The sequence below is a fragment of the Mobula birostris genome, chromosome 1, assembly GCF_030028105.1.
Source record: "Mobula birostris isolate sMobBir1 chromosome 1, sMobBir1.hap1, whole genome shotgun sequence".
NCBI classification, from domain to species: Eukaryota; Metazoa; Chordata; class Chondrichthyes; order Myliobatiformes; family Myliobatidae; genus Mobula; species Mobula birostris.
In genome coordinates, this window is record NC_092370.1 from 201,992,833 (window position 1) to 202,007,676 (window position 14,844).

At 42.4% G+C, this 14,844-nt stretch overlaps 1 protein-coding gene across 1 annotated transcript; it reads right to left on the reverse strand.

Moving 5' to 3' along the window:
* Positions 1-231: 231 nt before the first annotated feature.
* On the reverse strand, positions 232-2,942 carry LOC140211533 (prostaglandin E2 receptor EP2 subtype-like). The gene is made up of 2 exons (XM_072281368.1): positions 1,932-2,942; positions 232-979 (listed from the first exon to the last, which is right to left on the reverse strand). Exons 1-2 carry the CDS (start codon positions 2,712-2,714, stop codon positions 755-757), a joined length of 1,008 nt encoding a protein of 335 aa, XP_072137469.1. The 5' UTR covers positions 2,715-2,942; the 3' UTR covers positions 232-754.
* Between the last annotated feature and the right edge of the window lie 11,902 nt (positions 2,943-14,844).

The following is a 14,844-nucleotide window of genomic DNA, read 5'->3' on the forward strand; positions in this document are numbered from 1 at the left end:
TCACCTGTCCAGCCCCTGGCAGCCTATCACCTGTCCAGATCTTGGCTCCATCCCTCCCCCTCCTGTCTTCTCCTATCATTTTGGATCTCCCCCTCCCCCTCCAACTTTCAAATCCCTTACTCACTCTTCCTTCAGTTAGTCCTGACGAAGGGTCTCGGCCTGAAACGTCGACTGCACCTCTTCCTACAGATGCTGCCTGGCCTGCTGCGTTCACCAGCAACTTTTATGTGTGTTGCTTGAATTTCCAGCATCTGCAGAATTCCTGTTGTTTGTGTAATTTAAGTAGATTATAAAACCAATATTGGCTTTATATAAATAGACCCATTCACTATATTTTGTTTTAATAATTTGAAAGCTAATTCAACCTATATAAGCTATCCTTTAAACAGAGGAATGCAAAAATTAAATTTATAAAATAAAGCTTGAAAGTGAGTACATGGTTTAAAATAAAATTACAAAATTACAATATTTTCTCAAACATTTGAAGAATCACAGAGAGAAAAATTATGATGCTTCACAGCTTATGTAAGCCAGACTCTCAACAGGTCAAAAACCTCTGTGCATGTCCCTTATCTGTTGCTTTATTGGTAACTTTCTTCTTACTCGATGAAAATACGAGAAAGCAAATTCATGTGCCAAATCCCACATGATATCAAGTGCATCTTTCCCTCAAAATGATGGTTTGGTTGTAAATAAGTTTTGGAAAAAACCTTCAGTAAATTCAAGTATCAGGAATACCTGTCCCAAAGTGACTTCATGTGAGTATTTCAATACTTTTATCAGTGTTGCAATGTAATTGTTTTCTTTTAGAAGTAATTTTACAGTATAATATCCTGGACAATATCTTTCTAAACACAGTTGTATTGAGAATAATAAAAACCCATGGATCAATAATTGAATTAAAAGACAGGCAACGGAGAGCCACAAGATCATTTCCATCATTTTCGACATTGTGAAATGCTCCAATGTATGCACGAATCTAAGGAAAAATATAAGGTCAAATATTTGTATCAGTTTCAAAGAAAAGTCTAAATATTACAGATCTATTATGATGTCTCACATTTTGAATCTGATTTAAGCAATCAAATATAAGACCATTAAGGTGCATTTTTGCTCAAAAAGTACTTTAATCATTAGGAAACTTTTAGATAGCCTTTAAATACCATTTTATAAAATGCAATATAAGTTACTATAATTTGTGTAGATAATTGCATAACAATAAAAATATATACATTTATATATTCATACATTAGATCTGGTCATGGAGATACAAGAGACTGTAGATGCTGTAATCCAGTAGAAAAAACAAAGTTCTGGAGGAACTCAGCAGGTCAAGCAGGTAGAGATGATAGGGATTGTCAGTGTTTCAGACTGAAGTCCTGAATCAGGACTGGCCATCATTGGGAAAGCCATGATGAAGACTCATACTTAGTGATTATTGGAAATATGCTTGTATTTGCATTTCTCAGTTGGTTAAATCACCAAGTAGTTTAAGTTTTAACTAATCTGAGACAATGCAAAAATGAGCAATCCAATTTATTAGTAGATGATATATGATGATACTAAAATCACATTAGCCCTTATGTCTCCTGACCTCTCATTAAGATCCTTATTGATGGCATATCCCTATAAATTAACTTTCCAACCTCCAATTTCAAATGAATTAATTTCTATGAATAAGCAATTCTGAAGTTTTCTTTCTCAAGCTGAATCACTGCAGATTAAAAATGTTACGTATATACATACACACATACAACTTCACAGCCCTTAACAAATGACTGGCCTCTTTTTCCTAATTTTACTCACCATTTTTCTTGCATCTAGAATACTAACTGCACAAAATCTGAAAGTAGGCAGGGTGACAATATGTTTATATTTACATCCCCCTTTGGGAAAAGTTCTGCACTGTATTAGACAATATTAACACTCACCGTGAGAGGCACAGAACAAATAACAAACGTTGTTGTCATTATGGCTAAAAGAACGAGATGATCAACTTCTTCGGACTGGGAATGCTGATGCTTTCTTGTTCGGTGCGCACTCGAGTGCCGGCGGGTCTTTTGTCTTTGGTACATTCGGCAGAGGTTGACTATTACGGAGATGTTACACAGTAGAATGGAGATGATCAGCACCTTCATCAGAACCGCGTAGGACAGGGAATAGACGCGGTGCTTCACCTCCACATTCCAAACTTCCATCTTGATGAAACACCAGGTGCCCGGGCAATACTGCGCGTTGATGCCAAACTTCAGCAGGGGTAGGGAACAGAAGATAAGGCAGAAAATATAGATAGCCGGAATGGTGATCAGCCCGCAGCGGTTGCTGGCGTGCCGTTGGTAGAAGTAGGGACAACTGAGGGAGAGACAGCGCTCTACCGCCATAGCAAACAGGATGAACATGGAACAGAGCCCGAAGAAAGCCATGGCGAAGGCACAATAGCTGCATAAGCTCAGAGCCAACAGTGTGCGGCCCCGGGCGTAGGCGGTCAGTACCATCGGACTGATGATCAGAGTTCCCACCAAGTCGGTAATAATTAGGCTGCTCACGAGGATGTGGAACAGCGACATTTTGCTCTTGAGGTCTCGCTTGTGCATTGCGAGGATGACAAGCGCCAGTACGTTGCCCAGCACCCCAGTAGCGAACATCGCGGCGCTGACGAAGGGCCCCGCATTTTCGGTAATATCTGTCCTGTTCTCGCAAGATTCAATGGTCATGGCCGGGGCGCGATTCCTGCTTCACCCACTCGGGAAGGAGAAGGACCAAACAGTCGCTCACCGATGCCCAGGCGGCTTGGGTGTCTCTAACGCACCTTCCCTGAGGCAACTGCGGGATAAACCGGGAGCACGGGCGCTCTGGACGCGAACCGTTTTAAACGGGACCACGTGTGACTCCAGAATACCCGACCCAGGGCGGAAAACTCGCTGACGTCAGATCTCCCTGTCCCGGAGAACTGGCTGCCCGTAGTGAGTAAACAACCGTCCCGCTAACTCCCACACTCGCCTCGCCCCGCCCCAGGCATTTACCCCGCCCCCTCCCCGCATTTACCCCACTCCCTGTAATCACCTGCCCACTGCCCTCTACTTGGTCACCATTCGGCTCCCGACATCTACCTCTTCTCATCGCCCAGCTGCTGCCCCAGTCCCACCACGCACTAAATGCTCGTCCATCTCGCCAGCAACATTCCCCTTTACCGGCCACATCCACCTTTATCCCCCTCTATGTGGTCGCTGCCCCGCCTGACATCTGCCTGTCCCGCGTCCCCACTAGGTTTTCAGAATTTCAATGAGAAACACCATTTCTGTTTCGTTGCTTGGATGAAACTTGCAGCAAACGGGGTCGGTGTGAGTAACAACCGGTTCCTGAAGAAAACAGATACTGTTGCAGTATTTGGGGCCAAATGATTAAATTTTAAGTTGGCAATAAGTATCCACCTACCAACGGCTGTCTTCACCTACTGTATCTTGTTTTTTTTTAATGCATTCATAGGATATGAGTCATAAACAGGAGAAAATCTGCAGATGCTGGAAATCCAAAGCAACGCACACAAAATGCTGGAGGAATTCAGCAGGCCAGGCAGCATCCATGGAAAAGAGTAAACAGTGATCGTTTCATCGACATCCTTCATCAGGAAGAGACAATTCATTCTCGTGTTTGTGAAACCATTCAGTTGTTTTGTCAATAGTTCTTACATCCTGATGAGTGTCTCAGCCCGAAACGTCGATTATGTACTCTTTTCCATAGATGCTGCCTGGCCTGCTGAATTCCTCCAGCATTTTGAGTGTGTTGAACTGAACAGTTTGTACGCCAATTCGAGAGGATGGCTTTTCCAGGAAGACTCAACCAAGGAATGAGCAGCAAACCCTCCTGAAAAGTCTGATGAAACTACTGCAATTTCTTTTTGTGGCACATGCACTCCCAGCTACTGCAATAAGTTAGGGAAATGAAATACATTAAACATAAGTTGTTTTTGTCAGCATAGTTAATGAATACTACATGGGAACAGGAGAACTGAAACACATTGGTTACATTAGTAGACAGAAGCCAGAGGCTGATATTAATATACAAATCACATTACTGCCATCTGAAGATTTGAATTCAATGAAATAACTAAAACTGAGTTTTAAAGCTTGTGACAAAAATACATATATTAATACAATATATTTCAGATATTTCTTATCTGAAATACCATTTTCTAAAATAGAAAATCTTATCTAAATCCCTTGGAAAAAAAGGAATTGGCTGACCTTACAACATGTCTCATATAAATAACTCTAGTACCACACTAATGTGGTTGATTCTTGAATACCTCTGAAATTTTAAAAAAACATCCAAGAAGTTGTGTCAATGACAAAGTATCCAGAAATCCAGACCTCCTGCTTAGAGGAGGAATTATTTCAGTGGCCTCTACTTGAGCTTTGATGAGAAAGTCCTAAATCAGTTGGGCTTCCTGATCTCCAGCAACAATGGAACACTCTGTCCAGCATATGAATGTCAGAATGGCCCTGCATACAGTGCAACAAGAGCAGAAAATGGTTGGAACGCTCAGCTGACCAGGCAGCATTTGTGAAAAGAGGGCACAGTTAAAGTTTCAGGTTCAAGTCACTTTGTCTGAACTAGAAAAGTAAGAAACAAATTGGCTTTAAGTCACTGAGAGGGTGGGAGAAAGTTTGATTGAACAAAAGGAGTGTTTCTGATAAGGTGAGGTCAGGATTATCAATGCGATACGCTGTTTGTAAAACCATCTAGTTGATGGATAACAGGTTCATTTAGAGAAACAATCAATGAAGAGACATAAAAGCTGTGAAATATAGATTAGAACTATTGTAGAGAAGATCAGGCAGTGTATGTGTAGAAAGAAAATTTAGCGAAGATTTTCTGACAATCTGATCACCATTTCTGTTACTAACGATTAAAGTTTTAATAGTTTTAGTTAGGGTAGACTATTTTCTAAATAGAGAGAAAATTCAAAAAATCTGAGGTACAGAGGGACTTGGGAGTCCTTGTGTAGAATTTCCTAAAGCTTAATTGGCAGGTTGAGTCTGTGGTGAGGAAGGCAAGTATGGCATTCATTTCAAGAAGACTAGAATATAAAAGCAAAGATGCAATATTGAAGCCTTATAAAGCACTGGTGAGGCCTCACTTGGAGTATTGTGAGCAGTTTTGAACCCCTTATCTGAGAAAGGATGTGCTGATGTTGGAGCGGGTGCAAAGAAGGTTCACAAAAATAATTGCACAATTGAATAGCTTATCTTACGGAGTGTTTGATGGCTCTGGGTCTGTATTCATTAGAATTCAGAAGAATGAGGGGTGACTGAATTGAAACCTATCAAACATTGAAAGGTCTTTGTAGAGTGAATGTGGAGAGAACCTTTCCTATGGTGGGAGAGTCTAGGAATAGAGGACACAGCCTCAAAATAGAAGGGTGTACTTTTAGAACAGAGATGAGGAGGAATTTCTTTATCCAGAGAGTGGTGAATCTGTGGAATCCAGTGCCACAGGTGGCCATGGAGGCCAAGTCCATATGTGTATTTAAGGCAAAGGTTGATAGATTCTTGATTGGTCATGGCACAAAGGGAATATGGGTGGAAGGCAGGAAATTGGGACTGAAAGGAAAAATGGATCAGCCGTGATGAAATGTTAGAGCAGACCCGATGGGCCAAATGGCCTAATTTTGCTCCCATATCTTATAATACAGATGGATAATTGGACAAGACTGGGTAATTCTAATATAAATAGAGAAAGGACATACCTGAAATTGTTGAATTCATTATTGCGTGCTAAAGGTTCCAATTGATGCAGACAGTTCAGATTAGGTTTAGAATAGAGAATTTTAAAAGCAGTCAACTGGAAACTCAGATTGTTTCTTCTTACTAAATGGATTTGCTCCATAGTGATTTTGGTAACTTCAAAAAGTTGGAATAAACGGATCATTGTCAGGTTGGCAGACTATGTCTAATAGGGTACTGCATGGTTCAGTGCTTGGGCTCCAGCTTTTCACAGTAGTATCAATAATTTGTTTCAAGAAACAAAATTTCAAAATCCAATTTGCTGACGATAGTGAACTATTAGTGAGTAAGCAAGAGGATTACTGTATCAGAAGTATAGAAAGGAGATTGAAAATGTGGCTGAGTGGTGTAATAACAAAGACCAAGGAACTGATTGTCGACTTTAGGAGAGGGAAAGCAGAGGTCTATAAGCCAGTAATCATCGGGGGATCAGAGGTGGAGAGGGTCAGTAACTTTACATTCCTGGGTGTCACTATCTCAGAGGACCTGTCCTGGACCCATCATATAAATATAATTGCGAAGAAAACAGAACAGTGCCTCTACTTCCTCAGGAACATGCGGAGATTTGGCATGCCATCAAAAACCTCGAAAAAACTTCGATAGATATGTGGTGGAAAGTGTGCTGATTGGTTGCATTATGGCCTGGTATGGGAATGCCAAAATCTTTGAGTGTAAAATCCTACAATAGGTAGTGGATTCGGCCCAGTACATCACAGGTAAAACCCTCCCAACCACTGAGCTCATCTACATGAAACGTTGCTGTAGGAAAGCAGCATCCATCATCCTCACCACACAGGGTTTACTCACTACTGCCATCAGGTAGAAGGTACAGGTGCCTCAGGACTCCGCACCATCAGGTTCAAGAACAGTTACTACCCCCCTCAGCCATCGGGCTCCTGAACAAAAAGGGATAACTACACTCACTTAAGGACCCTTTTCATTTGTAATTTCATGCTTGCTATTTATTGCTCTTCATTTATTTCTCCGTTTGCACAGTTTGCTGTCCATTGTTTTCGGTTACTATTTTCTAGATTTGCTAAGTATGCCCAGAGAAAAAGAATCTCGGGGTCGTATGTTTTAACATGTATGTACTCTGATAATAAATTTTACTTTGAACTTTGGATGTAGTAAAAGAGTCTTCAAGAAGATGCAAGCTGAGTGAGTGATTGAGAGCGTGGTAAATGGAACAATATAAAAATATGAGGCAGTCAGCCATTTAGGTGCACATAACAGAAAAAATGAGTATTTGTTAAATGATGAGAAATTGTCTTGAGATTGAAAGAGAGTTAAATCCAAGACCAATGTGCAGGAGCTGTAAGGGATGAAGATGAGGAACGTAAATGGAATGTTTGTCTTTATTGTGAAAAGGTTTCAATAAGGCTTTTTGTAATTAAATCTGTAAAAATAGCACCTGGATATTGCACATAGTTTTGAGAAACATAGTATGGAAAAAAATCAGTAGATGTTCCTGGAATGGGATGTTTGCTCCATGAAAATAGATTGGGACTGTATTTTTCTGAGTTTAAAAGAATGAGAAGAGATTCTATTGACAGGAAAAAATTGTTAAAGGACTTTGGCCACAGGGAGGAAAGACATTTCCCATGACTGAGAAATCTAGGACCAGGGATGTAGATAGAGTTTCAGAATTGGACTGAGAAAAGGAGAAATATCTTCACTCCCAAATTGATGAATCTTTGGAATTTTCTATCCCATAAGAATGTAAGTTGGTAAATTGCTTATTATTGTCATGTGTACTGGGGTATAGAGAAAGGTTTGTTCTGCATACAGTTCATAAAAAAGTAATTCATTGCAACAGTGCATTGAGATAGACACAGAATTCATATTTAAAAGAGTAGAACAGTTATAACAAAAGTAATGTGTTGATCTGCATAGAGAAGCTTGCAATGAGTTGCAACGATCTTAACGATTCTCCACTTTTTTGGTTAATGTTGTCCAAGGCTTTTGTGAAGTCAAAAAAGGCTTTGGGCAGTGACTTGCACTGCTTCTGGCATTTTCCTGGGACTTCATTGCACTGTGAAATAAATGTTCATTGTGTTTTGTAACAGAATCAGCATTGCACCTCTGGGAGGGACACTTCGAAACTTCCTTGGCGATAATCAAGATAACTAGATGACATGCTTACTTAATGAAGATAAAGAAATCATGGACTCGAGCACTTTTCCATCATGTTGAAGAACCTAATAAGGGATTGTTCCTACTTTGTTGTTTTATAGTTAGGTCAAAGTGGAACATTTAAGTTAAATATAGAGAATCTGCTGATGCATTTTTCAAAGTGCTCCTTCCAGCAAGGACTTGTCCCGATGAGTTCATGGTCCACTGGATTGCAGAGAACCTTGGCTTCCTGGAAGTGTTCCAGAAAGGACACAGTGGATTAAAAAGAAACCTCAAATGTGTCCCATTATTCAAGAAGGGTAGAAGATAAAGAGCAGGTAATTGCAAAGGTTCAGTTTTAGTGCTTCTACAAAATACAAACTGATGGATGACTGGGCACTATCCACGAAGATAAGGAGAGTGTTGGAAATTAGAATCAGAATCGGCTTTTATGTCACCAGCATATATCATGAAATCTGTTAACTTTGTGGCAGCAGTACAATGCAAAACATAACAATAGGAAAAAATGTGAATTACAGCGAGCATATATACAGTACATTAAGTTAGTTAAATAGTGCAAAAAAAGAAATTTTTAAAAAGTGAGATAGTGTTCATGGGTTCAATGTCCATTCAGAAATCAGACGTCAGAGGGGAAGAAGCTGTTCCTGAATCATTGAGTGTGTACCTTAAGGCTTCTGTACCTCCTTGCTGATGGTAGCAGTGAGAAAAGGGCATTTCCTTGGGGGTGGATATCCTTCATGATGGACGCTGCCTTTTTGAGGTATCGCTCCTTGAAGAACATTCTGGATACTGTGGGGGCTAGTGCCCATGATGGAGCTGGAAGCTTACAACTCTCTGCAGTTTACTTCCATCCTGTGCAGTAGCTCACCCCCGGTCCCATTTCACCATCTGAAATTCTGCCAACAATAGTTGTATCATCAGCAAGTTTATAGATGGCATTTGATCTCGGCCTAGCCACACAGTCATGTGTGTAGAGAGAGTAGAGCAGTGATGTGCCAGTGTTGATTGTCGGTAAAGTGGAGATGTTGTTTCTGATCCGTACAGATTGTGATCTTCCAGTTGGGAAGTTAAGGATGCAGTTGCAGAGGGAGGTACATAGGCCTAGGTTCTGCAGCTTTTCAATCAGAGTTGTACAAATGATTGTGTTAAACACCAAGCTGTGGTCAATAAACAGCATCCTGACATAGGTGTCCAGGTGATCCAAGGCCATATGAAAAGCCAATGAGATCGTGTCCACTGTTGATCTGTTGTGGTGATAGGCAAATTGGGTCCAGTCTTGATGGGACAGGAGTTAATTCTAGCCATAATGGACCTCTCAAAGCACTTCATCATCATTGATACAAGGGCTGCTGGATGATAGTCAATTAAGGAAGGTCACCCTGCTCTTCTTGGACACTTGTATAATTGTTGCCCTTTTGAAGCAGGTGAGAACTTCCAACTGTAGCAATGAGACGTTGAAAATATCTTAGAACACCTCCGCCATTTGGTTGACACAAGTTTTCAGAGCCTTACCAGGTATTCCATTGGGGCCTGTCGCCTTGTGGGGGCTCATCTTCTTGAAAGGCAGCCTGACGTCGGTCTCCGAGACAGAGATCACAGGGTCACCGGGTGCTGCAGGGTTCCTCATAGCTGTAGTTTTCTTCTCCCTTTCAAAGCGAGCATAAAAGGCAATGAGCTCATCTGGGAGTGAAGCATCACAGCCATTTATGGTGTTAGCTTTCACCTTGTAGTAATTAATGGCCTGTAAACTCTGCCAGAGTTGACATGCATCCAATGTCGCCTCCAACCTAGATCAGAATTGTTCCATAAATTTTGAAATAGCCCTCTGCATGTCATACCTGGTTTTGCAGACCTGGGTCACCAGACTTAAATGCCACAAATCTAGTCCCCAGCAGAATACGAACCTCCTGGTTCATCCACAGCTTTTGATTTGGGTATACAGTATACAGTAAGTTCTCGTAGGCACACACTCATCCACACAGGTTTTAATGAAGTCTGTCAGCTGAGGCATACTCATTCAAACTCGAAGATGATTCCCTGAAATCAGTCCAGTTCACCTGATTCTAAGCAGACCGGCAGGCACTCCTGTGCCTCCTTTATCCTTCACGCCAGGCAGTAGCTAAGGAAAAGAGTATAGTTTTGGCCCCAAATGTCGACTATACTCTTTTCCATAGGTGCTGCCTGGTCTGCTGATTTCCTCCAGCATCTTATATGTGTTGCTTGGTTTTCCAGCATCTCCGGACTCCCTCTTGCTTGTGATAGGGCTTCCTTGTCCATGCCTGCTTGGTCCTCACTACAGGTGCTGCAGTCTTCAGTCTCTGTCTATACTCAGGGAGTAGAAGTACAGCCAGGTGATCAGACTTACCAAAGTGTGGACGAGGCACAGCACGATAAACGACATAGTATAGTAACAGTGGTCCACTATGTTGTTCCTTCTGGTACTAAAAGTGATTTGCTTATAATAATTATTTAGAGTCTTCTTCAAGCTGCCCTGGTTCAAGTCCCCCAAAATGAAGGGGAAGGCGTCGGGATGCGCTGTTTCATGCCGGTTGATTACATCACTCAATTCGTCTGGAGCCTGTTTGACACTAGCCTGAGGTGTAACGTACACCGCTACCAAGATGATGGCCAAAATCTCCCGCGGCAGATAGAATGGACGGCACTTGACCGCGAGGTGTTCCAGGATTGGGGCAGAATCGCCACGTTTGTAACCACGAGGAACTGATCATGAAGCATACTCCACTTCCTCTGCCTCGGCAGTCCTATCTTGGTGTATTGTGAACCCATCAAGTTGAATCGCTGCTTTCGGAATGGAAGGGGTTAAATAAGATTCCGTGAAACAGAAAGCCGCAACTGGTCCTAATGTCCCTCTGGCACAGCACTCTAGCCCTGAGATCTTCGATTTTATTTATCAGAGACTGTACATTTGCCAGCAAGCCCTGTTCGGAAGCCCCGTTTCCTCAGATAAATTTATAAACCAACTCGTCATCCCCGCTACCGCTTTCTTAAAGGGGAACCGTGACCAGAATCCGTTCGAGTTCTGTCGATTTAAGTAGCGATTAATTTTTAATCGTATTAAAACACGATGTTACCAACTGTACCTACCTTAGATGTAGCAGACTGAAACGGAGTATTTGATGGTTTAGGTCGGAGCTTCTTGGTGGCGCGCCGGTCATCAATGGGAGAAGTGGGAGCATCTGTGGATTTCACTTTTTTCTTGTTAGATATCAAATACCTAGAATAGAAACAAATCATTCTCAGTCTGGAGAGGCAGCCTATGAAGATGGGGAAATGGCAGAACCAAAACCAATGGTGGCGCTTGGTGAGCACATTTATGTGGTTATGAGTTCGGGACTGAGATTATTCCTAAAAAGGCACAACAGCTCTGTTGGTCAAGAGATCCTATCATCAGAGATTTCAAAAGTGGACTTCAGACTTCTTGTTTATAAGTACTTTTCCTTCACTGATTAAAGAACAGAATCATAAGCACAAGAAATTCTGAAGATGCTGGAAATCCAAAGCGCCACACACAAAATGCTGGAGGAACTCAGCAGGTCAAAGAGCATCCATGGAAACGAACAGTTGACTTTTCTGGCTGGGCCCCTTTTCGTGACTGGAACGGAAGGGGGAAGAAACCAGAATAAAATGGTGGGGGTTGGGGAGAGAGCTAACTAGAAGGTGACGGATGAAGCTAGGTGGGTGTGAAAGATAAAGGGATGGGCATGAAAGGAATCTGATAGGAGAGGAGAGTGGACCATGGGAGAAAGAAAAGAAGGAGGGACACCAGGGGGAGGCGATAGCCAGGTGAGAATAGGTAAGAGGCCAGAGTGGGAAATAGAAGAACAGGGGAAGAGGGGGGAATTTTTTTTTACCAAAAGGAAAAATCAATGTTCATGCCTTCAGGTTGGAGGCTACCCAGATGGAATATAAGGAGGTGCTCCTCCACCCAAGGGTGGCCTCATCATGGCACAAGAGGAGGCCATGGACCGACATGACATGTCAGAATGGGAATGGGAATTGAAATGTTCGGCCACCGGCAAGTTCCGCTTTTGGCAGATGGAGCAGAGGTGCTTAACGAAGCAGTCCCCAGGTCTCAACACTATAGGGGAAGCCATATTGGGAGCACTAGATACAGTAGACGACCCCAGCAGGTTCACCTGGGAGAATATTGCCTCACCTGGAAGGTTGTTTGGGGCCCTGAATGTAGGTGAAGGAGGAGGTGAATGGGCAGGTATAGCACTTTGTCAGCTTGCAGGGCTAAGTGCCGGAGGGAGATTAGTGGGAGGGATGAATTGCTGAAGGAATTACAGAGAGAGCGATCCTTGCAGACAGAGAGTGGGGAGTGAGGGAAGTAAAGATGTGCTTAGTGGTAGGATCTCTTTGGAGATGGCAAAGGGACAGTATATTTGATTTGGATTCATGGGGAGATAAAGCATAGAATTCCAGCTACCCTCCACTCTCTGTGTAAAAAATAACTTACAAGCCAGGCATTCCGGGTACTCTCCACTCTAACATCTCCCCTAGGTGTTCTTCCAATCACCTTAAAAAGGTGTGCCCTGAATTATATTTGTCTTCTAGGAAGTATCAGCATTGTGTCTCTAAATTCAAAGAGATACAACACAGAAGCAGGCACTTCCACCTGTTGACACTGTGAGTCACTTGTTTATACTAATCTTACATGCAGCCCATTTTAGTTTTAAAGTTCTTCCTTCATTCTCATTGACCTACTCCCCCCACCCATTCTGTCAGTTACCTGCAGCTTCTATGTAATTTACAACGGCCCGCTATGCTACCAACTTGCGCATTTTTGGAATTTGAGAGGGAACTAGAGCACCCTGAGGAAATCCATATCACCCCATTGTGAATGTGCTAGCTCTGTGCAGAACCTAAAGTCAGGATTGAACTGCCTCTGGTGCTGTGAGACTGTTGAATCTAAAATAAAATTGTAGACTGCTGGCAAAGCTCAGCCAGATATGCATCAGAGGTGGTGAGCCAACGATGGAATAAACGTAAACACAAGAAAGTCTGCAGATGCTGGAAACCCAAAGCAACGTGCACAGAATGCCGGAGGAACCCAGCTGGCCAGGCAGCAGCAATGGAAATGTATAAACTGTCGACATTTCGGGCTGAGACCCCTCTTCAGGACTGAAAAGAAAGGGAGAAGACAACAGAATAAAAAGGTGGTGGAGGGGATGGAGGCTAGCTGGAAGGTGATAGGTGAAGCCAGGTGGGTCAAGGGCTAGAGAAGAAGGAATCGGATCAGAGAGGAGAATGGATCATAGAAGAAAGGGAAGGAGGAGGGGACCCAGGGGGAATTAATAGGCACATGAGAAGAGGTAAAAGGTCAGAGTGGGGAATAGAGAAAAGTAGGGAATTTTTTTTATCAGAGGGATAAATCGATATTCATGTCATCAGGTTGGACGCTATCCAGACAGAATATAAGATATTGATCCGAGGGTGGCCTCTTCTCTTGCACAAGAGGAGGTCATGGACAGACATGTTGGAATAGGAAATTAAAATGTTTGGCAACCAGGACATTCTGCTTGTGGCAGAAGGAGAGGAGGTGCTCGATGCACCAATTTACAGTTCCCCAATTTACAATAGGTCTCACCAATGTAGAGAAGGCCACATCAGAAGAACTGGACGCCATAGATGACCGGAGCAGATTCACAGGTGAAGTGTTGCTTCACCTGGAAGGATGTTTTGAGCCCTGAATGGAGGTGAGGGAGTGGGCAGCTTGTGGCAGTGAGGCTGCAAAACATTCTAAGTTGCTGACCTTTCGTCAACACAGCGCCAGATCTGATGCAAATTAAAAAAGCTGATTATTTGGAATCGATGAATTCCATGTTGAGTCCTGAGGACTTTATTGAAACCAGTACGGACAGAAGTTGCTATTCCTTGAATTTAACATGCAAAAGATCAAATCAAAAAGGAGTGGAAAGGACAGTGATAGAGACAGTCAACTGGAATCTTAGATTCACTCATACAAACAAAAAAAAAGTGCTTTGCAGAGCAGATATCCAGTCTGGGTTTGATTTCACCAATGTTCTATAATAAAGTAGAAGAAATACAATAGACCCTCTGTTTTAGTTGGAAGGAATATTTGGGTCCCAGCAGGTAAATTGACAAGTTTTGCACCTTCACTGATTGAATGGGAAGCCATTTTGGAACAGAGCATTAGTTTTATAAGAGTCGAAGGAATTGCAATGCAAATGGGTTGAATGCTGAAGGGGGAGTATAGCAAGATGAGCTTGGTGCTGGCTCTGAATGTGAGGAGAGGAGATGAGAGCAGAAGTGTGGGAAATGATAGGAAATTGCATTTAGGGAAAAGAAAGGCACCACGGAGGCAACGATGTGGAAGGTGAAAGGAACGGAGTTCTCATAGAAGGCAGGTTGCACCAGATATCCAGGTTTGCATTTGGGTAATGGTCACTGGAGACAGAGATACCAAGAAAGGGAAAGGAAGAGTCAGGCATGGATCATGTGAAATTGAGAACCGAATGGAGGCTTGCAGAGATGGCAATGAAACCTCTAACCTTTGTTCAAGAGCAGGAAGCAGCCCCTGTGATATTGTCAATATATTATGGAGTTGCTGAATAGGGCAGACAAAAGGATCTATCCCATGAAGAGGCAAATACAGTTTTGATTCACATGGTTTTCCTTAGCTGCCTCTTTGATTTGGAGGGAAAGGCGAAATTGTAAAATATGAAAATCAGATTATGAAGACGCTCAGTCCTCATTTATTGTCAGTTAGAAATGCATGCATTAAGAAATGATACAATGTTCCTCCAGTATGATATCACAGAAACACAGGACAGACCAAGACTAAAACTGACAAAAACCACATAATTATAACATATAGTTACAACAGTGCAAAGCAATACCGTAATTTGATAAAGTCCAGACCATGACTTTAATCATACAA

Excerpts from the sequence above, each read along its gene's own strand:
- LOC140211533 (XM_072281368.1), bottom strand. The coding sequence starts at position 2,714 with ATGACCATTGAATCTTGCGAGAACAGGACAGATATTACCGAAAATGCG. Across the intron at positions 980-1,931 it reads TTTGTTCTGTGCCTCTCACG|ATTCGTGCATACATTGGAGC; the intron begins GTGAGTGTTAAT and ends ATTTTTCCTTAG.